Consider the following 22,957-nt stretch of genomic DNA (forward strand, 5'->3'; position numbering starts at 1 on the left):
GATACTTATAGGAGTCTAACTATATTTACACCAAAGTAAGTAAGTAAATGGGGTCACAAAGAGTCGGACATGACTAAACGACTAAACAACAAGAAGTAAGTAAATCCAAGAAGGTTCAGTGGGACTACCTAGTAAATTTTACTTCTCAAGATGGGCAATGCATATTGAATTGATTTTGGATGTGGGCTAGAATAACACATAGGAAAGAAATTGACAAGTAAACATAATGGATAAGATCCAAGTTCCACTTCATTTCATATACGAGAGGAATCCTACTACAGAGCTATGTTTTTAGCATCCTGAATAACTCTGTTACACAACACTTGTGCCAAGCCTGAATCAGTAGTCAAAGTTCAATGAATAACACAGTTCTTAACATAACAAAGCATCACTGAAGCACACACGTCCACCTAAAACACAAATAAATTATCTGTTGAAATCTGATTTACTCTACCTCTTGGAAATGAACCCTTGCAGGAAATACCTGAAAACAGTTACACAAAGAATGATGGGTTCCATTCAATAGAAACTGACAAGCTGCCATTCTTCAATAACATATGTAGGATTCCCACACTTGATCTCCAGATGTTTGTTGACCTTTATGGAAAGGGGGAGACTTGACTATGTACTTCCTGCAGGAAATATGCAAGATACGAAAATATTAAACCAAGTTTTGTTGCAAATAGTTTTCTTGAATATAACTTTAACAGACCAATTAGTACACCAATGGCCACAATCAGTTCTTCAAGATACTATTACCCATGCTCATTATTGATTTTCTCAGTGTGTTGCCAGGGATTCCTTGTTTATCAGGATTTTTTGTACTGTGGATTGTCCATCACCACTGAATGTCTGTCTCATGCAGCCGCAGGGAGTAATCTACCAGTCCAAATCACATGTGGTAAGGCCCAGCCTTGCATGAACTGAATGTGCACTTAGAATGCCCCCCCCCCCCAGTTCTTAACATGTAGGGGGTTTGCAGCAAACAAGTCCATGTGGAAAGGGTTCATGAAGGTAGGAAATTTTAAAACTACTAATGTAATTGATATAGCATGTTATTTTTAAAAAACTTCTGTTTAGTCCTTTTTAGAAGTGGTTCCCAAACTTTTCTCCATGGACCACTTGAAAATTACTGAGGATCCTGGTGGACATGATGGGAACACAGACTCGTTTCCAAGAATGGTTGCAGTAGCAAAATGCCAAATTTTGAGAAAAGGAAAGATTCTGTGGTATGCAGGTAGGCAGTCAGTTCCAACATAGCTCTTGTCCCAACAATGGGAGAAAATTAGGTTTTCAACGAGCAAATTTTAAGTGCATTTTCGAATCTGATATCCATGTTATAAATTATTTGCCATGCAATCCTATACATTTCTGCAGAGGTCTGCCCTGTTGATTGGAACTTATTCCCCATCCCACTAAGCACAGTATAAAATTTCAGCCTTTGATCCTGTTTCTCATCCACTACAAGTAAACAAGACTCACCCAGCTTTTTTGCCATGGATTTAGAAAGGCCATGGGTGTAGCCGGGGGAGCAGCTGCCCCCCTAAATCAAATAAATAAAAATACTTAATTGTCCAATTGCGTTGCAGGTAACTCAGTTCTGCCCCCCTCCTTACATAAAGCCTGTGCTCCCTAAAATAAATCCTGGCTACATCCATGGAAAGGGTTTGCGTATTATTATTATTGTTGTTGTTGTTGTTGTTATTTACTTAAGTATTATTTCAAGCACATTAATTGTTGGCAGTGTGGCCACTATAGCTCTCCGGTGGAAATTATTATTCCTTGTGAGAAGGACGAATAAGGGCTGGGGGAGAGGGCTGCATGAGTTTTATTCTTATCGGCTGGTGAGTGGGTGGGAGAATTATAACCAAGCGTGATTGTAAAACTGTAGCCCGCTGTGGCAAAAAGGCGATATAGAATCGCAAAACTGTTAAGAGTTGGAAGGGATGACGAAGCGCGAACTTCCTCACTGGAACTGGAGAGAAGAAGGGGAGCGTGTTAACCCTTTTATAACCAGAGTCGGGAGGGGATACTAACACGTCCAGGAAGAGAATCCCAACAGGAATTCTCACGAGGGCAGCTTCTGTCCGTCTCCTAGCAACCAGAAAAACCAACGGCAGGCAGAGGGCGCGCGGGGGAGCGGGCGAGGGGAGCGCGAGGATACGTAAGCCGAACGCGACGGGAGCCGGTTTGGCCCATATGTCGAGCTTTCGCGTCGCTCGCCTAGTTGTAACCGCGAAGAAGAAGAGGAGCGAGGCCTCCTCTGCGCCCGGAGGGAGGCGGTGCCCGCGACCAGCAGCAGGATGCCGAGGCGCTGCGGGTGAGGCTGGAGTTCCCTCCGTTTCTTGGCTGCGGATACAGCGCCCCGAGCCGCCCTTCCCACCCGCCGTCCCAGCCCAGAAGCCTCGTTTCGCGGGCTCGGGAACTGAGGAAACCCCGCCCTCGGGCGTTGGGAGGCCCGGGAGCGCCCGTCTCCGTTTCCCTCCGGCTGCGTTTGGGCGCCTCGGGCCGCGAGCGGGGAGGGAGGAGAGACGGCGTCGTGGCGGCGGTTCTCCTCGAGGGTCTCCGGGTGGGTGTGGCGGTGCCGGGCGCGGCCCCGTGAGCTCTGGGACCTCGGAGAGGAGAAGGAGGGCGCGGCGGGGCTGCCTTTCGCTCCGAGCCCAGAGCGCAGCTTGGCAGGTGCCCAGCCCCGCGAGGGGTTCGGCTGCCCTGCCGCTCTGTGCGGTTTCTTGTTGATTTGGGGCCGGGGCTTCCGATTCTCCTCCTCTTTCTCACGAGCACGCTGCGTTTCAAAACCGAGTTTGGAAAGTAAAGCTGTTGCCCTGCTTTGTGGGGCCTAAGTGGCTGACAACAACAGATCGCGGTACCTCTTGTGCTAAAACGAGGGTCAGGAAACTCAAGCACGTTCCAACCTCGAAAGGACTTTGAGCCACTTGTTTCTCTGTTTCGTCAAATATATATATATGTATACCGCTTTGTTGTGTAAAAAAAAAAAGCGCACAGACACACAAACAACCTCAAAGCGGTTTACAAAAACACTTGTGTCCCATATTATTTTGAAGTGCTGGATTCTCCTGTGATGTCAACCTAGGAGGAGGCTGGGGTTGGTATAACTGTTCAGCCACCTCTTGGGTTTCCCCCCAAAAAGAGTGTTGTAATTACTTGTTTTTTTACAAAAGATCAGATTGATAATAGGTAAATCAAACATGCTTTTCTTTACATGCTCACTGTGGTGAAATAGTGAGGAGAGGATTGCCTTTTTTTAGAATTACAGGTTAGCGAATGGTTGAAACATTTGTTTTAAGGAGCTTCTTTCTGCTTGTTTGTTTTTGTGTAAAAAATAGGTACATTGGATGTGATATCCTTTTACTTTTGTTAGGTTAAAAAAAGTTTTGCCTCAGATTTATTATGAGCATGTGATATTTGGTTGCTCATGGATCTCTGTTATTCTATATATAACTTATAGAAGTTTGCAAAAAAATGAACTGCAAAGTAAATAAGACTTTTACAGAGTGTGCCTGCTTATCTGTTTTAGGAAATTAAAGCATTTGGTCTGTTTACTATTTGGCAGTTATTAAAAGAATTTGTAAGCTAAACTACTATTTGTCAGTCCTTAAAGTACATGTTAGTAAGTCCTTATTTAAAATACATATATTTAAAACTAACATGGCAAATTGCAGCTTAAATTATAGTAGTTTCTAAACCACATGTATAATTTAGGAAGTGTGTTCCATGTTCAACCTTTTAGATGCTCTTCCGATTAACAGTTTATTAAAACTTGCTGTACCCTGTTATTTTCTGGATGGCTTAACATGAATAGCCAAGCAATTCATGAGCAGGTGCTGCATTTTGGTCTACAAGGTTTTAATATAGCAGATGCATTGTGGTTGACTGTGATTGCATTTTGTGTATTACAGTTTCTGTTCGCATAGTAAGTATATTCACAGGGGACTAAGTACATTTGCCTTCTTGTTACAATAGTGCTTGTGGTTGTGCAATTTTGGTCTTGGTATCTTGGTGCATAGCTGTTAGCAATTTATTAAAAGCAAAAGAAAAGCACAATCTTGATTATTTCATCCAAAGTTGATTATTTCATACTAATACAGTACAACGTTTTTAAATTTGTTTATCAGAAACTCTCCAAATAAGTGGATCTGCCTTTCTTCTTGGATGCTGAGCTAAAGAACGTCATCATGGGCCAGCAGCTCTCAAGCCAGACACACTCTGCTATTAATAAGCTGCCAGAAAAAGTAGTCAAACATGTATCCCTGGTTCGAGAAAGTGGTTTCTTGACATATGAAGAATTTTTGGGGAGAGTAGCTGAAATGAATGACACGTAAGGCTTTTTCAGTTTATTCTTTTGCATTTAAGATGACTCAGTATTTGAAAGAACATCCTCCTTAACACTACAGGCAACTCCTTGTTTGCACATATTTGGAACATGCCTGACCACCCACACATGTGCCATTTTTGGCTGTGGAATGACCGACATGCGCAGTGACCCAAAATGCAACCCCTGCACAAATGGGGAGGTGCCTGTATTCCAAAATGAATGTGTTAGCTGTTTCTGGTGGTGGTGGGAAACCTAATGAAAGATATACATCAGATGTTCTATTCAGTGCTAGATAAGAAACTTTATTAAACTACTAGGTGTTCTGTCTCTTTGATTGTAGATGAGTAAAATATAGTCTAGCAGTTTACATTAACGTTGAAATGTGCATGTTTATAAAATTCCACATGGATTGCCATTTTAGTATGTTGCAGAGAGGGAAAGCATCGTGGCATCTAACAATAATGTAGTGGTATAAGTTGGTGCTGGCTACAACCCACCTTATGAAGTGTATGTTCATAAAGTTTTTTAGCCAGAATATGTGTAGGGGGAAGAAGAACTAATTTATTTGGCAAGGTACTATATATGCAGCTGCCATCACAGTTTACAGTACTGGGTTAGATGGACCAATAATCTGTAAGGTAGCTCCATATATTCATATTCTTTAATTGCATTAAAATATATGCCCTCTGTAGGGGCACAGATGAGGATGAGAGATAGGAGACATAGGCAATGTGTTACTTTAGGAATCCCAAGCTGAGGAAGATTTATGAAAGCTACATCGTCATTTTATTGTGTATTAAAATATAGATGGTAGTTGTACATCCTCAAGGATGTCTGTTTCTTGTGTATGTACTAGAATTGGATCTCTAGATTGAAGTGTAGAATAGTGGCTGTTCTCATTTCTAATCTAGATTGAATTGTGCTTTACAAATTTATTTCATACTGTGAAATAAATGGATGTTAAATAATTACAGAACTGCCAAGTTGGGTTCTGGCCAGGACAAGCACCTGTTATTTGAAGTACAGCCAGGTTCAGACTCCACTGCTCTCTGGAAGGTAGCTGTTCGAGTAGTGTGTACTAAGGTAAGTTTGTAGAATGGTAAAATTTCTGTAAATGTTGATGTCGGGGGGTGGGGGTGGGGGTGGCATTTCTCCTATATCTTTGGTGGGGGGTGAAACAGATATTTTTGGAAAATTGAATTTATTTCTTTTTCAATACTTGTATTTTAAAGTGCTCTTTACATATCAAAAGTTACTTTGTTACTTTAGGAACATAAAATGCGTCGTGTATAACTTGGTTTCCATAGAATGCTGGGTATATTAAAAGCACTGTTTATTCAGACAATAATTGCAAATTGAATTTATTTTTTAAGTTTTTGTTACAAATGGAGTTACAAACTGCTGAACTGCAAGGAATCTAGTATCTCTTTGGTTCTGCCAGCTTAGGAGGAGGTGGCAAAAAACAAACAAACCCAGAAACCATCATTATAGTAAAACAAATTATTACATATTCAGAAAATTATTATGTCTTCTCCAGTCCTCAGTAGTGTCAGGCAAACATAAAAAGAGGTGAGGGGGAACAAAATTCAAACGAACAGTACATGAAATTTAATCTGTCTCTTTTTCTAAGACTTCCCTGTCAGTTTCTGTTTCTTCATATTTGACATCCTATTTATCATGGATTTCTAAAAACTGAAAGTTTGCCATAGCTGCTACAAGTTTCTACCCTTTCACATGTCAATGTATTTCTTGATTTGATGTGAGTGTTTCCAAACAGATCAGTTTCTTTCACATGCTGCAGAAGATGGAGAAATCTTAAGTAGATAAGAAGCAATAGGCATCAGAGGCTGTGTTGTGCAAAGGCCTTGTTTGCGGGAGGGATATGCTTGGCAGAATACCTTGGCCAAATACCTGAATTTATCATTATTATTATTATTATTATTATTATTATTATTATTATTATTAACATTTGCTTATATAGCACCATCTATGTACATGGCTCTGAACACATTTAAGATAGGAAATTTTACTGGGGGTGGGGCTCATACGATCTGAAACAATATAAACAATACAATAAAATCAGTAGAGCAGCATCACAAAATCCAAGGTCATTAAGGGAACCCAGTAAAAGAGTACAATCAATCATGTCAAAGGCCACAAAAAAATCAAGAAGAATAAAGATGGAACGTAAACCCTTTGATTTGGCAACAAGAATGTCATTAGTATGCTTCATAAGTCATCTCAGTAGAGTAGAGAATAAAATCAAGGGCCAAACTAAAATAAAGAAAACCCAGACAGAAAGAATAGACAACACACTCCAAGAGTTTAGAAGCAAAAGGCAGCAAAGAGATGGGACAATAACTAGAAAGAGAAGAATCAGTAGATTTTTTTTTTTAAGAATAGAAGCTGTAGCATGTTTGTATATTAGAGTGAGTGAGCCAGAAGAAAGAGACATAGTAGTCAGAAGACAAGATGGAACCAGATCAGGAGGACAAGTAGCAGGATTGGAAGAGTCCAGCACACTGGACAGCTCCTCTACAGAAGAGGAAACAGTTGAAAGACTAAGGAAAGGGGAAGGAGCCCATAAAACCACCATAGGAAAGGAACAGAAACAGCAAAACCAGTATGAACAGTGTGAATCTTACTATCTCAAAAGGCAGCAAAATCCTGAGCTGAGGGGGAAGGAGGAAGAGGCAGTGGCAGTGGCGTCACGTGGGGAGGGCCAGAGGGGCAGTGGCCCCAGGTCTCGCCAGCCCCTAAATAAAACATTTCGAAAACAAAAAAAACTTCGGTGGTGGGGCGGGGAGGGTTAAGAAAAAAGGTATCCACCCCACCCCACCCCCGGAAGTCACATCTCTGTAAGTATGTGAAAGTTGTTAATTCTCTGATTCATCTCAAAATATATTGAGAACTCAATATATTTTGGTTGGACTTTGGTCCCATACGTAACTACTTTTAAAGTCTCGGTGTTGTGTTGTTTAATGCAACCTTTACAGTCATTCACCCAAGTCACTAAAAGGGAAACTGTATGGATGGCCTTTCAAATGACAGGGTCATTGTGAGCATTCTTAAGCCACCCACAGTGTGAGAAATCTCTGATCTTTGTACCATCTTTGAACTCTCTGTTTATGTCCTAGTTGGAGTGTGTATGTTTATAAACAAAGAATGCTGAGCATAGATAGTGAGGTGTTGAAGCAAAAATGGTAAGACTGCTTTCTGTATGTTTAGATAAACAAGACAAGTGGTGTTGTCGAAGCATCAAGAATCATGAACTTATATCAGTTCATGCAGCTTTATAAAGATGTCACGAGTCAAGCAGCAAGTGTTCTTTCGCAGAACATTGCCTCAGAAGGAGCTGCCGAGGATCTGTCATCTGTTGCATCTTGTCAGGCCAGCATTTTGATGGGAAGGTATCTCAGTATTCTAAGAGATCCATTTATGTTTGAAGTTGAGCACACAAATCTCTTCAGCTCATTATGTATACATATTCAAACTCTCTCTCTCATTCAAATATATATATATATATATATATATATATATATATATATATATATGAAAATTTTGCATAGAATAAAAGTTTAATGATTATGCTAGTAAGTCTTTCATCTCAACTTGGATGACAGTACGTCCAATTAACTATTACAGTTACAAACTTCTGTTTTGAGCTGTATGCAAATAATACATTGGTAGGTTGGTACTGCATTGAATGAGCACTTGGGAGCCTGTTTCAAATTTTGTATATAATCTTGAGATAGAGACATGTTCTTCCTGCAAAGAGCTTGTATAATGAAAATCATCTGTTTTGCAACAGAAGCAAATCTATTTGCCATGTAAACTGGCTATCCTTTTTGAAACATTGCTTGAAGCATAGTCTTTCTCCGGATATGATCTGTTTCCACTTTTACTGAAGGTGAACTCTTGAACAAATGCACACATGCTACCTTGAACAGGTTGCATAATGTTCTTATATTTCCTGTTAAAGACGAGTACAACTACAAATACAATGGCAGCAGTGGAACCCTAAGTGTGTCTATGCTTCTTACCTATAAAGAGCAGAATTACTTTTTACTTCACATAGCATTACAGAATCTTTTCCTTTTCAAGTATGTATGAAACAGTGCTTTAAACTGGGTTGCAGACTTACGATGATCTAAGGTGTTTGTCTGGAAACAAAATGTAATGGCTTGAATAAAATGGAAGCACTAGGCCACCTATGGCCTTAATAACTCTCTGGCATTGAATCAGTGGCCAACAGTAGGAACATGGGAAAACTCTATTTTTTAAAAAAACCCAATAATACTTTTTAAAATTTATTTTCATGTTACAGAAGATAAATTTTGATAAAACAATTGTTACAGCAGTAAACAATAAGTAACCTGTCCTTATAAAATTACATACTTTTATTATGCTATGTGTTAAAGTTTCATTTGATTACTCTAAGAGATCACACCACATTTTCCCATGAGTGCTGAGTGGATTCCTGCCACAGTCGGAACAATTTATGTATTCAATAAACATTTGCCATATGTTATAAAAGGAATATGGATTGTGCTTGCCCTTTGCCGCTCTCACCTGGCATGTTAGTTTCTCAGCCAGTGCTATTGACCATACTCCGTTATACCAAGAATCAATGTTCAGCCTATCACTGGTTTTCCAACATCTGGCTATCTCCATGACTCTATTTTTTGAAACACTTCCCCCCTCCCTATTTTATACATAGGGGTGGCCAATGTGGCACCCTCCTGGTCTTATTGAACTTCAGCTCCCATCATCCCTGACTGTTGTCCATGCTAACTGGGGCTGGCATGCTGTGGTGGACACTATTCTGGCTACCCCTGGTCTGGTTTCAGTGAACAGTGTCATATAGTGATAGGCCCACATGAATCTTAGGTTTACTGAAATATTCTGGAAAGGGGATGGGTTGTATCTTGGTGTTAGAGGGCTTGCCTTGAATGCAGCAAGTCACAGGCTCAATCCCCAGCACCTCCAGCCAGAACCCAGGGAGGACCCCTGCCTGAAATTCTTGAGAAGCACTGTCTGAGTCAGGATAAGGCAGCTTTCTATGTTCCTAGGAATCATTCTTCAATCCATATTCCTTGAGACATGTACAGTGGTGCCCCGCAAGACGAATGCCTCGCAAAACAAAAAACGCGCAAGGCGAAAGGGTTTTTCGTTTTTTGCGTTGCTTCGCTAGACGATTTTCCCTATGGGCTTGCTTCACAAGACGAAAACGTCTTGCGAGTTTGTTCGCTTTTTTCTTAAAGCCGCTTGAAGAGGCGCAGTTGCGACGGACCGTGCTTCGCAAGATGAAAAACATCGCAAGACGAAAAGACTCGCGGAATGAATTAATTTCGTCTTGCGAGGCACCACTGTATTCTGTTACTTCCTCTTGCTTCAACTCTTACGTTTGTTTGATGTGATATGGGTGGTTTCTTTTGTTCATTGAATGGTGTTCAGAATAAAGCAGTCTCTTTCAATGCCATAGTTGTCCACCAGTATAGAACAAGGAACTAATCCTTGAGCTTTGTGGAGAGGGAAGGCCGCATCATCTTACATTCTCCAGGGTGCCCTAGGATTACACCTTAACTTTTAGTAGTAGCAAGGATAGAGCTGCGTATTGCATTCTTAATCTAACTTGAAGAAAATTTATTTAAATCTGAGCAAGAGTCAGAACTGTTCTTTGTGGCTGTTTATGTTTTTTGGCATGTGAAAGTTGCTTCTTAGGTAGGTCTTCAACTTAAACCCAGAAGACTTGGGGAACTGGTTCATAAATGGTAGCCTGTTTTCTAATGAGTGGACAGCAAGTTACTGGAATCTGTGCCTATTTTGTTTTAGATATTCAAAGTGATGAGTGTTTGCTAGTCCTGAGGGATGGCTAGCTGTTCAAGGTAGTTTTAATGCCCAGTGGTGCTTATGGCAAATGTAAATAAAACATCTTTTTAATTAGGAGCAATATAGAGGGATTCTTGTTTTGAGAAGAGAATTGCTACATAGATAAAATTCCTCAACAATGGAAAATATGAAAATATATTGATTTGAACCCTGGGTGCACATTTCTGCAACAGTGATTTATTTTAGTGGCTGTGAATTTTGTGTACAGAAATATCTTAGGGGATGAAAAATACCTGATATTTAGATCAAATATTCAAATGGAAAACAGCAGTTGACATGTGATCATAGAAAAAGAAATACAGAGTACAGAAGAAGTGGGAATAGATTCAAGGACCTAAAATGAATTTCTTGATCTCATGTGCCAAAAATAGGGTGCCAAGAACTTGACTGCTGTAGGAAAATGTTTTCTTCTGGGCAGTGGAATATCATAATAGGATCTTGTGTGCATACTATAATAATGCTGTTTGTCCCGTGTTTTCATGCACACGTTAGCTTTATTTTGTGTTCAGAGCTGCAACAACAAAACTATACCAGTAGTGAAGCAAACCCCAGCATTGACAGTTGTCTAGACATTCTCTTTATTCTTAGTGGGGAGTATTATGATTTTATCTGTCTCTGCATTTAAATGATGCATATTACTGCTAGTACTAATACTGTTTAATGGGAGTGCTTTGGCCAACTTGCATCTTGCAAACATTTTGTCCCCAATCCAGAAAGACAGGCCTGAAAGTGCTCTGCCTGAAAGCTGCTGGAACCAGACACAGAACACATTTTCCTGTGTTCAGATGAAGTAGAACCAATAGCTATGCATGTATATATGCAGAAATGCACAAAGATCAAAGGTGGCTAGCCCACATAAATTGTGCCCACTTACAAATGTAGAGAAGCATTGAATCCACCCTTTCTGGGCAATATGCTTTGATTTTTAACACTCAGCATATATTATGCTGATTTATTATTTATATAAAACATTGGTACCTTGCTCAACGCGACTAACTGCAAAATCAAACCATATAACCATATAACAAAACCATATAACATCAGTTATAAAAACATTAAAACTAAAAACTGTAGAAAAGCAATAACAATGTACCAGCAATAAAGATTATTCCAAACAAGCAGAAACATAAAACTCTTTCAGTGAAACAACTATCTAGAAGCCAAAAGCTGCGTTTACAAAGATTGGTTTGGATAGTTTATGGAAGGCCATTAAAGAGGAGCGTGGGATATACCTCCCTTTGAGAAAGTTCTCTTCTCTATAATTGTGCTCCGGAAGCTAGTGGTTTTATATGTATTGGTTTTATATGGGATTTGTTTGTAGAGAGCAGCTGTTTTGTATGCAGAGAGGTTCCATTTGCATGCAACAGGAGATTGCTGGATCAGACCAGTTGAGATAGGCTAGAAAACCTAAATGTAATGCAGTAGTTATTATGTGGCATAGCCACCCATGAGCTGGACATAATATTATGAAACACAAACATGCACAACAAAAATAAAAGTTTATACAGAAGAAACATGCTGAGCAATGCCAAAATATAAATTTATCCCACTTCTAATTGCTATGATTGTGAATAATAGTTTTATCTGTATTGTAGGGTGAAACAGCTGACTGATGAGGAAGAATGTTGCATCTGCATGGACGGACGAGCTGATCTGATCTTGCCATGTGCTCACAGCTTTTGTCAGAAATGCATTGATAAATGGTAAGTTTGTGACACAGGCTCTGATTGCATTATTCTGTGAAGCGGTCCTGTGAAATTTGACCAGTTTCCCTAGAATAAATTTGCCGAAAAGCACTGAAATAACACATCACTAGTAACAACAAGAATAGAAACCATTGATTTTGGTAGATAGCATGAGGTAAGGGATGTGTTATGTGGGAGCAACAAGCGAACTGGATTTTGGCGAGAAAATGTGTTCCTTTGATGGGCATTCCCTGTTTAATCTCGTAAAAGATAAAACCATCAGGACAAATGCCTGGCAAGTTGCTAATGTAATCGCAAATCAAATTGCTGTTCATGTCAGCATCCGTCTCCATATATATATTTAAAACAAAGGACTGAATTCAACTAAACAGTTGCACTAGCTGAAGTCAGCACGAGTCCTAATTACACGATGGAGCTGTGCACGGGGGAAAGGCAGAGCAGAAATGTGTGCATTGTCTGTTTGTTCATTTGCACAGTTTTGACTCCCACCCAATGCTGACAGTGTTCAGATGATGGAGAAACTGTTTCAAACTGGAGCTTTTGCTCTGTTTTGAGTATGGAGTTACTTCAGAACCTTAAAAATGAAGGCTTGAAGGTATTTTGAACTGTGGTTTGTATCTGTATAAATTCTACTCAGAATAGATCCATTGAAATTAAGTTAGTCATGTCCATTCATTTCATACTTTTGAGTATGACTAAGATTGAATACAACCCTTTGAAATTATTACAGCACATTATACCTATATACCTTTAACTAATGATGCTTTGTGTAGGAAACAGCTTCTAAGTATCCAATAAATGATATGTCTTTAATAGAATTGCAGCAGGGAAGATAGCTTCTTAGGGTAGCAGCCACCTGTGGTGCAAAGCAGATTCAACTTGACTCTATTCCAAACTAGGCTTGAGCAAATAGTCAGCTGGACAAAATGGTTTATGTAATCTGGTTTCAGGATTTAAAGCCTAAAATCTTGTGACTTTTTTAAATAACTAAAGTCTCATGTTCTAGTCTGTCTAGATTACGAAGATAAACAGGGCTGCCAGTTCCATTTGAAAACTGAATGGAATCTCAGGAATCTCTAGAGGGCCCCACTGGAATAAAATTTTCATAAAAACATTCACAGAACTCTGTTAACATTTGGGCATTAGTGATTTCCAAGATGAACATTAAACAGCATTGTTCTTTCATACCACGGCACTCTATGTTGTTTTACCAGGGATTTTTTTTATTTGACTCTGGAAGGGGATGTTACCAGTCTACCTGACACTGCTAAATACCTCCTGCAAGAACATTGTTCAGTTTTGACACAACAGCTTCAGGATGTTCACAAATTGGGAAGAATCCACAGTGCTGCCCTTTGAATTGAAAGATTTCAAAGGGAGGTCATAAGAGGAAAAGGGAGGGGGGGACAGGAAAAAAGGAAGTTAAGGGTGTATAGATTGACTTTGTGTACCCTAAGCACTAATTATAGAAGAAGCAATGGTTTTAAATTACAGAAAGGTTGGCTTTGGATTAATAATTGGAGAAGATCCTATTTGGGGAAATTCCCAATGATAAAAGCAACAGAATATAATCAGTTACAGATATATTGGTATCTGAAGAAGTGTGCATGCACACGAAAGCTCATACCAAGAACTAACTTAGTTGGTCTTTAAGGTGCTACTGGAAGGAAAAAAATTTTTTGTTTAGAATATAATCAGTTATAGGGGTACTGCTCCTTGGTGGATTTCAAGAAAAGGCATGCTAGTCATGTGTTGAGGATTGTTTGGATATTTCTCTTCTATGGTAGTTCTAACATACTGCAGTAAATCTTCTCTAGTCATGCCTGTAATATTCCATTCTAACTTATAAGCAAAGGTAGCAATGGGTATTATTAATACTTCTTAAACTGTGTGATACTGACTTTTTTCTTCTGGCTTGTTACACAGGAGTGGTCACCACAGGAATTGCCCTATATGTCGTCTGCAGGTGACTGCAGCCAATGATTCTTGGGTGGTATCAGATGCACCTACAGAAGAAGATATTGCTACCTACATTCTCAACATGGTAGATGAGGCAGGCCAGCCTCACAGACCCTGACAGGAACAAAGCCCATTGCCTTGAAATCTTAAAAGATTTCATTTATTGTTTCATTTCCTCATTGTATTGCTTTCTATAAAAGTCGTAGGTCTTTAAAAGTGACCATTTGTCTATGAGCCAGTTGTACACGTTTATATTTTTAAATGCTCATCAATAATCTCTCTGCACGTAGCACCTGCAGAAGGATATGTTAAGAGTTTTCTGACTTTCTATGAGACACTGGAATAGCTAATATTTGAGTTCTAGTATAAGCTCTTCTGTGATCATTTGTTGAAATTGAATTTCATTATAGATGGTCCAGAAGAATGTGGGAAGTTGCTGAGGGCCTGTTGTTTTAACACTCAGAAGCAATCCTTCTTTATGCAAGTATGTGTGTATGCTCATGCCTGCCTGCTTACATGAATAGGAATTTGTCCCACATTTACATTTCAGTAACATCTACTGGCCCCTTGTGGCTTGCTTAGTATTGACAAATGCTTCCTTAAATCACCACTAATTGTAGCATGTTGTTTTGAGACAAAATTTTCTGATGGCACACAATTTTGATAAAATGGCTTTTGCATTCTTGTTCAGGGAGAATGAGTTGTCTAGACAACATCAAATAACTTCAAAAAACTTCCCTGGTTCACCAAGTCAGAGCTGCTTGCATTCAGGAATAAATGTGTTCATACCTTTGCTGATCACAGGCGACCCAAAGTTTCTGATCACACAACGTAGCATCTGACTTTCAAGCTTTTCTAGACTTCCATTGTTAAATCACCATTATAACCGTAAAAAAACCAAGATGGTGATCTGAGGTAAATAGATGGTGCTAGACTCCTTTCTACAGGTGCAATATGCTTCACTGTAACAAGAAGGAATGTGTTCTTTGACCACAATTGTTTTGCTTCAATGTCTTATGGAATCTGTAAACCTGAAGCCTGTACTACTTGTTCTCAGGAGTATTGGCACCAGGACTGGATCCAGGTTTAAGGGTGGCACTCAGCAGATTATCTTCTTTTGGGCCCTCAGATTACTTTGTTAGTGGCAGATGGCTGCAAGCAACCATTTTACATTTCTAACAGCATCCTGGAGGAACTCTGTATGGAGGCATTATGGAAAATTTTAAATGACAGCTTGGAGGAGGGATGGGGAACCTTTCCAGCCTGGTGATCCAGATTGTTAACGCCCCCACCTTGTGCAGGAGTTTGGCAGGTGGCCAGTGGCTGGAGCTGCACACCTGTCAGTTGTCTAATGTCACGATGTCTAGTGACATTTTTGCCCATAGGGGTCTACAGAAGCCTCCTTCAAAGAACAGGGCAAGATAAGACTTGGAGTTGAGCTTCTGAGAATGTTCACAGAAGCCACTCTCAAATGCTGTCTTGCCCTGCACTTTGAAAGGGGTTTTGCAGGCAGCATGATTGGCAATGTCTGCAAATACCCTTTTGGCCAAGCTCTACCCTTACCTGCTGCACACCTGGGATTGCTGGAAATGTGTGAATTGTAACACTGCTCTTTGAGATTATGTTAAAGTTTTGCAGATGCTTCAAGTTACTTGCAGGTTTAAAATACTGGTTAAAGACTTGTTGTAGAATATATCTGAACTTTGCAATACAGAATATGATAGGTATTTCTGGCTTGTTTGAAGCCATCAAGTTCAATCTAGACAATTACAATATGGCTCAAGTTGTTTCCCCCATCTATAATGACTTGCCAAAATCAGGAATTAGCAAATTAGACTACTGAATTCAGTGACATCTTTGACCAGTGTTAGGTTGTAATCCTGATATAATTTTCTTGGAAATGGTTCTCACTGCTAATTGATGAACTTCAGTGTGTTTAAAATCATAGTGAACAGTGAAGGGTTTGGGGATTTTTTTGTTGATTGTAAAACTGATCATGTTAATTTTCCCCACCCTTGTCCAAAGTATTAGGAATTGGCAGAAGTGCCTAATGTTTTAACAGCAAGTGTTTTAAACCTAGTAAGCTCTTAAGTCTTCCTTCTTTAGTAAAGATGATCTTATCTGTTGTTAATATGACTTATACTTTGATTTTTTTAAATGTTAGGGTAATATTCAATGTTAGTCCTACTCAGAGTGAAGGAGTGAAGGTAATGGACATAGCTAACTTAGGTTCATTATATTCAGTGAGTGTACTTGAAGTAGGACTAATTTGAATAGAGTTCATTGAGTCCTAGATAAAGCCCTGCATACCAGACTCAAGCAGCTTGAAATTGGCCCGGTTTGCATGTCACAATAAGTTGACATTTTAATTGTGAACTTGCCTGCCCCCTCGCATGAGCAGTAAGCCAGAAATAAAGGTTTGTTGTGACTTTCTGTGTGTGTAGCAAAACATATCTACATTTCTACCACATATGCCATAGAATGGATTGTTCAAACAAGGTGGGAAGAGAAAGCATGGTAGAAGTGGAGGTGTGTTAATGATTAAACTTACAAAAACAAACTGGCTTGTTTTGAAATACTAACAAGGCTATGAGTATATAGTCTATAATGTAAAGATGCAGGGGTACTTTTGATTCTAACACTAGTAATGAAGCTTGTAAATAGGTGTAAACTTTGTGATATGTATAGCATTTTAAATTAATAAGTATACACAGTGGTGGAAGTACTGTAAAATGTATCTTGTTAAAAGGTAGGCCACTTTACTCCTCTGTGCCACTACTGTTCCTCTCTTCTGCCTCCATGTCACTGTAGTTTTGTCCCTGTCTCTGTCTCTGAGTATTAAAAGGACTGGCAGCTCTCTAAGGCTATGAGAGTTTACTCCGAAGCCCATGGAGAAAGATGCAGTTCATCACTGAGCAGCTTTCCCATGTGCTCTTGACAGACACCCTGCACATGGCAAAATTACAAAGCTGCTTGAACTTACAGATGAGCAGTAATCAGCTAAACTATCCCAATAGTGCAAGGGTTTCTGCTTGTGCAGTGGGACCCCACTGCCCCTTGTGCCCTCAAATCTGCTGCACAGTTGGGAGAACCAGTCAGATAGATTTAGGGCGCTCACAGAGAGAAATGGTCCATTATGCAAGCAAGAAATCCTTGCTGTACATTGGATTTCACTCAGTATGTGTTACCACCAAAAACACCATTTATGTTTAAAACTGTAATATAATTCAATATTGGAAGAAAACTTGATTTGTCAATTTAATAATGTTGAATAGTTTTAGAACTATGACTTTTTTAAACAGTGAATTTTCAGCAAAAGTTGAATTATGTGTAGCGCAAGAAAAAAATGCATTACTTCCCTGTTTTGCATTAATGTGAATATTTCTTAAGGGTTTGATAAAGAGTGTTAATAGCTATTAAACTTTCCAATGTATTATATTGTTGTGAATATTGTGCAATAAACACTTCAGTCTCCTTCAGCTTTGTGCAATACTTGAAAATCCTGCCACCAGACCTCAGAAGAGAACCATTTCTTATAGAGAAAACTGTTGTGTTTATTTCCATAAATTAGTTGTCTTCATAGGCATCAGGTCCCTGAATGCAGGGGTTTACACTGGAACATAGGTGCTGTAGTAAATAAAAAGTCAGCAAAAGTGGCTATGGATGTGATAGATTGCTTCCTTTAGTTCTAAAGTGTTACTGTAGGTCCTCAGGGATAAAGTTAAATTAGGGTAGTATTTGTCACATTCTTTCACCACCATTTTTATTGATTACAAGTGAATATAATCTTCATTTTGACTCTTCTGGAAAATTAAATCTAGCAATGGAAGGGTTCTGAGACCCTGTTTATCGTAGCCTTCTAGAATACAGAGGTTCCAGCTGGGAAACAATTCATAAACATTGCTTAATACTGTATACTAGCTATAATGAAGATCTGTCAAGAAAATGCTTGTCCTTGGTTGTTCAAAATGCTTGTTCAAGGGTAGGACATTCCATAACCATAAAAATAATTCAAAAGTGTGAACTTTCCACAAATTCTTAGGCCTGCTTACTCAAGAATAAATGCTTAAGCTCAGTAGGACTCATGTTTAGGATTTCTGCTTAAGTTACCTAGTGCACAGAGTAGGCATGTCAGTCTAAAGATAACAGGTGAGAGGGGGAAAACAAGCTCTCCCTATACTTAACCTACTCCATGGATTTGTGAGAAGATGCTCAAGATAGTGTTTTAAGTTGGAGAACGAAACCTAATACTTTAAAATATTTAGTAGTTCTTTGTTTAAAGTAATCACATACATTTCCACCCAAGCCTTATGACAGGGGTATGTAAATAGCTTCCCCAGTGCAACAAGGTGCTGTGACACTGTTTTAGTACCATAGCAGCCATTCTGTTTCACTAGAATGTAAAACAACCATAAACCTTTAATCAAAACTAAGAAATCTTATATAATTTCCTAGTTAGCACAGCTGGTACACACCATGTGACCATGTGTATAGCAGCCTTAAGGGGAGTTTTAAATGCTGACTTTTCTGCACATACTCTTTTAATTTCTTAATACAGTAAGCCCGCAATTTACGTGGGGGTTACGTTTCAGGGACTGACAGATTTGAACAGTGCTGGACAGCCAAGGGAGAGAGGACTTATGAGTAGACATACATAGGACTGCTCTATAAGTTTCAGACCCTATGCCAGTGCACCATAAGAAAACATAATGGTAAATCAGCATAAACATTTATGACTGATGTTGCTAGTCAACAAAGGACAATTTAAAAGATTTAATGAAACTACAAGAGCAATGGCCACACCTATGATTTATTGTGGTTTTTTTGTGGGGTATAGACAGACAAAATGTAGACAAAAGTGGTGAATAGGTTTTCCTATCATGTGCAACCAGGAAAAACATGCAGCTCTTTGGTCATATTCTTTTTCTTCCCTACATTCATTGCAATACAGATCAAAGAGTGTACACAAACTAGAGATTAAAGTGCCATAGATCCTTGCCTACTGCTAGTTAAGCATGGCAAAAGAGGTGCATGTGTGCTACCAGAAGCTGCAGCATGTTGCTTGTTTCAAAGCAGACACTCACGTATCCCAGATGCAAACACTATAAATATTATGCCTAGATTTGGAGTGCACTTTTAAACGTTAATTGCAGCATAAAGAAGATTCAGACCCTGCATCTGAATATGTACAGCAGCCCTAACTATGCTTACAGAAACTGGACTTGGCAGCCAAGTCCTGACACAACGTAAGACTCTTGATCATCAGGCAGCTCTCCCCCCTGCAGATGCTCAAGTCCTGTTATGTTCATAGGCTTCTGTCCTTTGCACGATACTGTGGCTATTTTGACAGTGCAGTAATCTCTTCTGTCTTCATTGCATCAGCTAGGAAACTCAGCTCGTTGCATAGGTTCTCGTATCTGTAAGCCATCCGAATCTGTGCAACATTAGTCTTTCGAATGTCATTTCCTTCAGGCCCTTCGCTGGAATAGTTTATCCCTATGCATTTCTGTTTTTCCTAAGGATGAAACAACATTTAAAGATGATAATCAACTTAAAGTTGCTTTGAATTTTAAAGGTAATGCTTTTTTTTCTTTTTAAAAAACCCATTAGGGCTTGGATTGGACAAGAGATGTCTCTCCTACCCAGCAAAAGCAAGAAGGAGGGGGAGGGAGGGGGACCAGAGAGCAGTGGTTGCTCCCAGATGATGTTAGATTACAACTCTAAATGGCTGATATCTGGAGGCTGCTTTGAATAGCTTCCAGTAGCAGCTTCCTTGTACATGTTGCATAGTGCCTAAACACATGGATCTGGGATGATTCCATATCACTGCACAGGGGGGATTTATGGAGGTAAGAGAATAATTTCTCTGGTCCTTGTAATGCGTTCCTACACAAAATGGATTTAAGACAATTCCATGGGAGCCATTTCATAAGGCCACCATGTAGTAACCATTTTGTGATATAACTTGGCCTCCATTCACTCTCTAACCCTGGGCAGTCAATTACTCAATTTTTCCCTCTGTCAAAAAACCCAAACAGGATATTCAGCCACTGGCTTCCCTTTCAACTTTCAGACTATCCTATCAGATGATAAACATGCATCCACATGTTTAATACAACATGACTGCAGTCCCCATTCCGATCAGGCTTCCAGCTGCACTCAGATTCTAGCTTGACGTGTAACACAAACAGCAGCACATACAAAACAGAACTTCCTGCAGTGCACGGAATTTACCTTATGCGACAAACCACTTTGTAGTACACTGTTCCTTGCTAATTCACACAAGTCACAAGTGCTCAGTTTCCACACTTGAGCTGCTATGGCATATTCCTCCATCAGTGCTTCCTTCAAACATAAAACATAATTATTTACTAGCTATGTAAATACACTCGTATACTTGTAAATAAGTTCTGTTAAGACAACTGTCTAATGGTTATTGGACCATCTCAAGTGGTGAGCTAATTGCTGAGAACTGCAGACATCATTGCCAATTGAGTTGTAGTTCTTAGGAAGGTATGCCTGGAGACAGACAATATATATGTTTATGTAGTCAAGATTTAGGATTTAAGCACAAAGTAAGGAAGCAAACAGAAAGCCAGCCAAGAGCCAGGTGAGGAGTCATTCGAAATGAGTGGTTGAGGACCTGCAGGATTCTAAGCTCCCTTGTTCCCTTGGCATCCCATCAAAAAGAATCCTCAACTATGCAAAGTCCTGGGACTGACATAGTTAATTCCCTCCTACTGAGAGGAGGGGAAGGTAAGAAAAACTGTCCTCCTGGCTTCAGCAATCCAACAGGCCTTAGGAAATGACAGTATTTCTCTCTCTCTCTCTCTCTCTCTCTCTCTCTCTCTCTCTCTCACACACACACACACACACACACACACACACACACACACAGCTAACATAGGATTGCTCTGGAACCAACTGTTGGACTATGAATGATATTAAATGCCAGTCCAACTCAAGAGTAGACCCACTGAAGTTAGTAAACATGACTAGCTTAGGTTCATTAATGGTCATGATTCTACCCTGAGTAGGAGTTGAATATTATATCATGGCTGTAACCCTATGCTCATGGAATGCAGAAGGACTTTCTTCCACGTAAACATACATTTGACTGGGCTACTTATTGGGTTGATGGGGGGGATTTAAATTAATTCATTTTGAAATGCAGTGAACTTCCAAAATTACTTACTTTTGTATAGTGGAACTGCATTGGGTCATCTGTAGACAGAGAAACATGGAGTCCCTTGTGTAGAAATTCTCGGAGTGGGTTTTTTGAATACTCCAGGAATAGGCTGTTGTTGCTAAGAGGGGACATGGCAATGGGGATTTGTGCAAGATAAAAAAGATACTGGAGAACTGGACTCTGGACAAAAATAACAGAGAGAGCCATTATTCATTGGTACAGAAAGATAACAGGAAAGGAGATATTCAGTCAGAGGAAATGGAAAACGCTTGACTTCAATCATTAAACTTGGGAACATTTTAACCCTTCCTTTTCTTCCTAGTATTGTGACGGCTGCTTTTGTACTATTATTTTGTGTACTTTACAATTATCTGTTTAAATAAAGTTTATTAGCAATTTAAAAAATAAATAAATACATGGGATATTAAACCAATGATTTACCATGAACTGAAGTGTTAAATATAAATGCATTCTGTTTGTAACAAATTAACTGTGAATTTAGAACAACCCAGCCCCTTAAAAGCCAGGATTCTGCAATGCAAAACCTCAAATCTTTGACCAAATGACAGCCCCACGTTCAGTGACCAAAGTGTGATTTTGTATATGTAACCAAAACTACATTTTCCTTGTTATAGAGTCTGTATTTTGAGAAATGACCTGAGCTCCAAGAAGGCAGTGAGAACAGGCATAATAAAGCATAGGTGGATTCAGAAAAAGGACCAAAAATGGAGAATGAGAAACAGAACTGCTGCATGAATGCTGGGGATAACCTCACAGCAGCTCCTCCTTTGGGAAAAGGCATCTAGATATCCCCCAGCAATAGAACAACAATGGCATACTTAACTGCTCTCACAGAAGGGCACACAGTTTTGTTTTTCTAACAACATCTAAGGCAGAGGTTTCCAAACTTTTCATGTTGGTGACACACTTTTTAGACATGCGTCATTTCGCGACACAGTAATTCAGTTTTGCTAGAAAAACGAGGTTAAACTAACCCCTTTCCAGTGCCTGGAGGAGTGCAGGGAGTGTTCACGCACACACTACCATGTCACAGTTTGGAAAGCTCTGGTGAAGGTTTCTAAACTGTGGATATTAGAATTGTATTGTCTCAAGTCTGCCACCCAGTGGACAATTGTTTTAAAAATTTATAGATGACGTCTTTCATATTTGCTGACATTCTAACGTTCTAACCCTATATGGTTATAATTTATACTAGATGAATTGCAAAGGGCTGTACCTTCTTCAGCAGTAATCCATGGGAAATGTTGTCTGCAGTAAGAAATGCTGACACCAGGTGAGTGATCGATCCAGCTTCTCCACAATGAGGCCGAAACAGGAAGGTGCTCATGCCTCTTTCCCTACAGAAATTTAAAATAAACCAAATTTTTAAAAATTGTCATCATGCACTCACACTTTGTAACTAATTCCCAAGTAATTATAAAATAACTTGTATTATTCAAGCTCACAACATCTGTTACATTAGCAAGCAAACTTCACCTGAGACAATGAATGAAGTGAGGCCTAAGGTGATAAACAATCCCACCATTAAGGCCAGTCCCACCATTAAGACAAAACTAAGGGCTAATTATTATTATTTTGGCAGCTAACTATTACTTACTGAATTTATCTTTTTACTGTCATGAAAGGGCAAGAGGTGCTTGTGGGGTTTTCCACCTCAAGTGACAAAAATAATTTGGCTGGTCTTGGCCATGATACATCTTGACTAGGGATGGGAAAGTGCCATTTGCTTCTCTGCTTCAGGCAGCAAAAAGTATTGGGCCAGACCTGCTTTACTGTGTTCAGTAAGGCTTCCTTCCCGTTAAGTGTGTTTACGATTGCAGCCCAAAGGACTCATTTCAGGCCACAGGGTAACTAAAC

General features: G+C 39.5%; 3 protein-coding genes across 9 annotated transcripts in view; 1 reads left to right on the plus strand and 2 right to left on the minus strand.

Moving 5' to 3' along the window:
* Positions 1-122: 122 nt before the first annotated feature.
* Positions 123-4,023, minus strand: LOC128403055 (translation initiation factor IF-2-like). The gene is made up of 3 exons (XM_053367662.1): positions 3,977-4,023; positions 2,038-2,766; positions 123-632 (listed from the first exon to the last, which is right to left on the minus strand). The coding sequence occupies exons 1-3, from the start codon at positions 4,021-4,023 to the stop codon at positions 548-550; spliced, it is 861 nt and encodes a 286-aa protein (XP_053223637.1). The 3' UTR covers positions 123-547.
* Positions 2,238-17,369, plus strand: RNF141 (ring finger protein 141). Of its 3 annotated transcripts, none has more exons than XM_053391350.1 (6): positions 2,238-2,320; positions 4,134-4,336; positions 5,308-5,416; positions 7,562-7,743; positions 11,821-11,928; positions 13,858-17,369. In XM_053391350.1, the coding sequence occupies exons 2-6, from the start codon at positions 4,194-4,196 to the stop codon at positions 14,006-14,008; spliced, it is 693 nt and encodes a 230-aa protein (XP_053247325.1). In that variant the 5' UTR covers positions 2,238-2,320; positions 4,134-4,193; the 3' UTR covers positions 14,009-17,369. The 3 variants fall into 3 exon arrangements, with proteins under 3 accessions (XP_053247325.1, XP_053247335.1, XP_053247345.1); XM_053391360.1 differs by lacking the exon at positions 2,238-2,320 and adding an exon at positions 2,474-2,569; XM_053391370.1 differs by lacking the exon at positions 2,238-2,320 and adding an exon at positions 3,251-3,274.
* Positions 17,370-17,636: 267 nt separating this feature from the next.
* The window catches only part of AMPD3 (adenosine monophosphate deaminase 3), a 33,552-nt gene continuing 28,231 nt past the window's right edge, over positions 17,637-22,957 (minus strand). For 4 of the 5 annotated variants that reach the window (XM_053391279.1, XM_053391288.1, XM_053391306.1 and 1 more), the window contains exons 12-15: positions 22,317-22,437; positions 21,086-21,259; positions 20,125-20,235; positions 17,637-19,405 (exon numbers count right to left, since the gene is read on the minus strand). In XM_053391279.1, the coding sequence (XP_053247254.1) occupies positions 19,229-19,405; positions 20,125-20,235; positions 21,086-21,259; positions 22,317-22,437 (583 nt within the window). In that variant the 3' untranslated portion in view covers positions 17,637-19,228. Of the gene's footprint in view, positions 19,406-20,124; positions 20,236-21,085; positions 21,260-22,316; positions 22,438-22,957 lie in introns of those variants that run through there. The other variant, XM_053391296.1, reaches the window with a different exon arrangement.

The sequence above is a fragment of the Podarcis raffonei genome, chromosome 1 (assembly GCF_027172205.1).
Source record: "Podarcis raffonei isolate rPodRaf1 chromosome 1, rPodRaf1.pri, whole genome shotgun sequence".
In the NCBI taxonomy this organism is placed as follows: domain Eukaryota; kingdom Metazoa; phylum Chordata; class Lepidosauria; order Squamata; family Lacertidae; genus Podarcis; species Podarcis raffonei.

Excerpts from the sequence above, each read along its gene's own strand:
- LOC128403055 (XM_053367662.1), bottom strand. The coding sequence starts at position 4,023 with ATGCACCAAGATACCAAGACCAAAATTGCACAACCACAAGCACTATT. Across the intron at positions 2,767-3,976 it reads GCACAACCACAAGCACTATT|AGGAGGAGAATCGGAAGCCC; the intron begins GTAACAAGAAGG and ends CTCGTGAGAAAG. Across the intron at positions 633-2,037 it reads GGGATTCTCTTCCTGGACGT|GAAGTACATAGTCAAGTCTC; the intron begins GTTAGTATCCCC and ends TATTTCCTGCAG.
- RNF141 (XM_053391350.1), top strand. The coding sequence starts at position 4,194 with ATGGGCCAGCAGCTCTCAAGCCAGACACACTCTGCTATTAATAAGCTG. Across the intron at positions 5,417-7,561 it reads TTCGAGTAGTGTGTACTAAG|ATAAACAAGACAAGTGGTGT; the intron begins GTAAGTTTGTAG and ends CTGTATGTTTAG. Across the intron at positions 7,744-11,820 it reads GCCAGCATTTTGATGGGAAG|GGTGAAACAGCTGACTGATG; the intron begins GTATCTCAGTAT and ends TCTGTATTGTAG.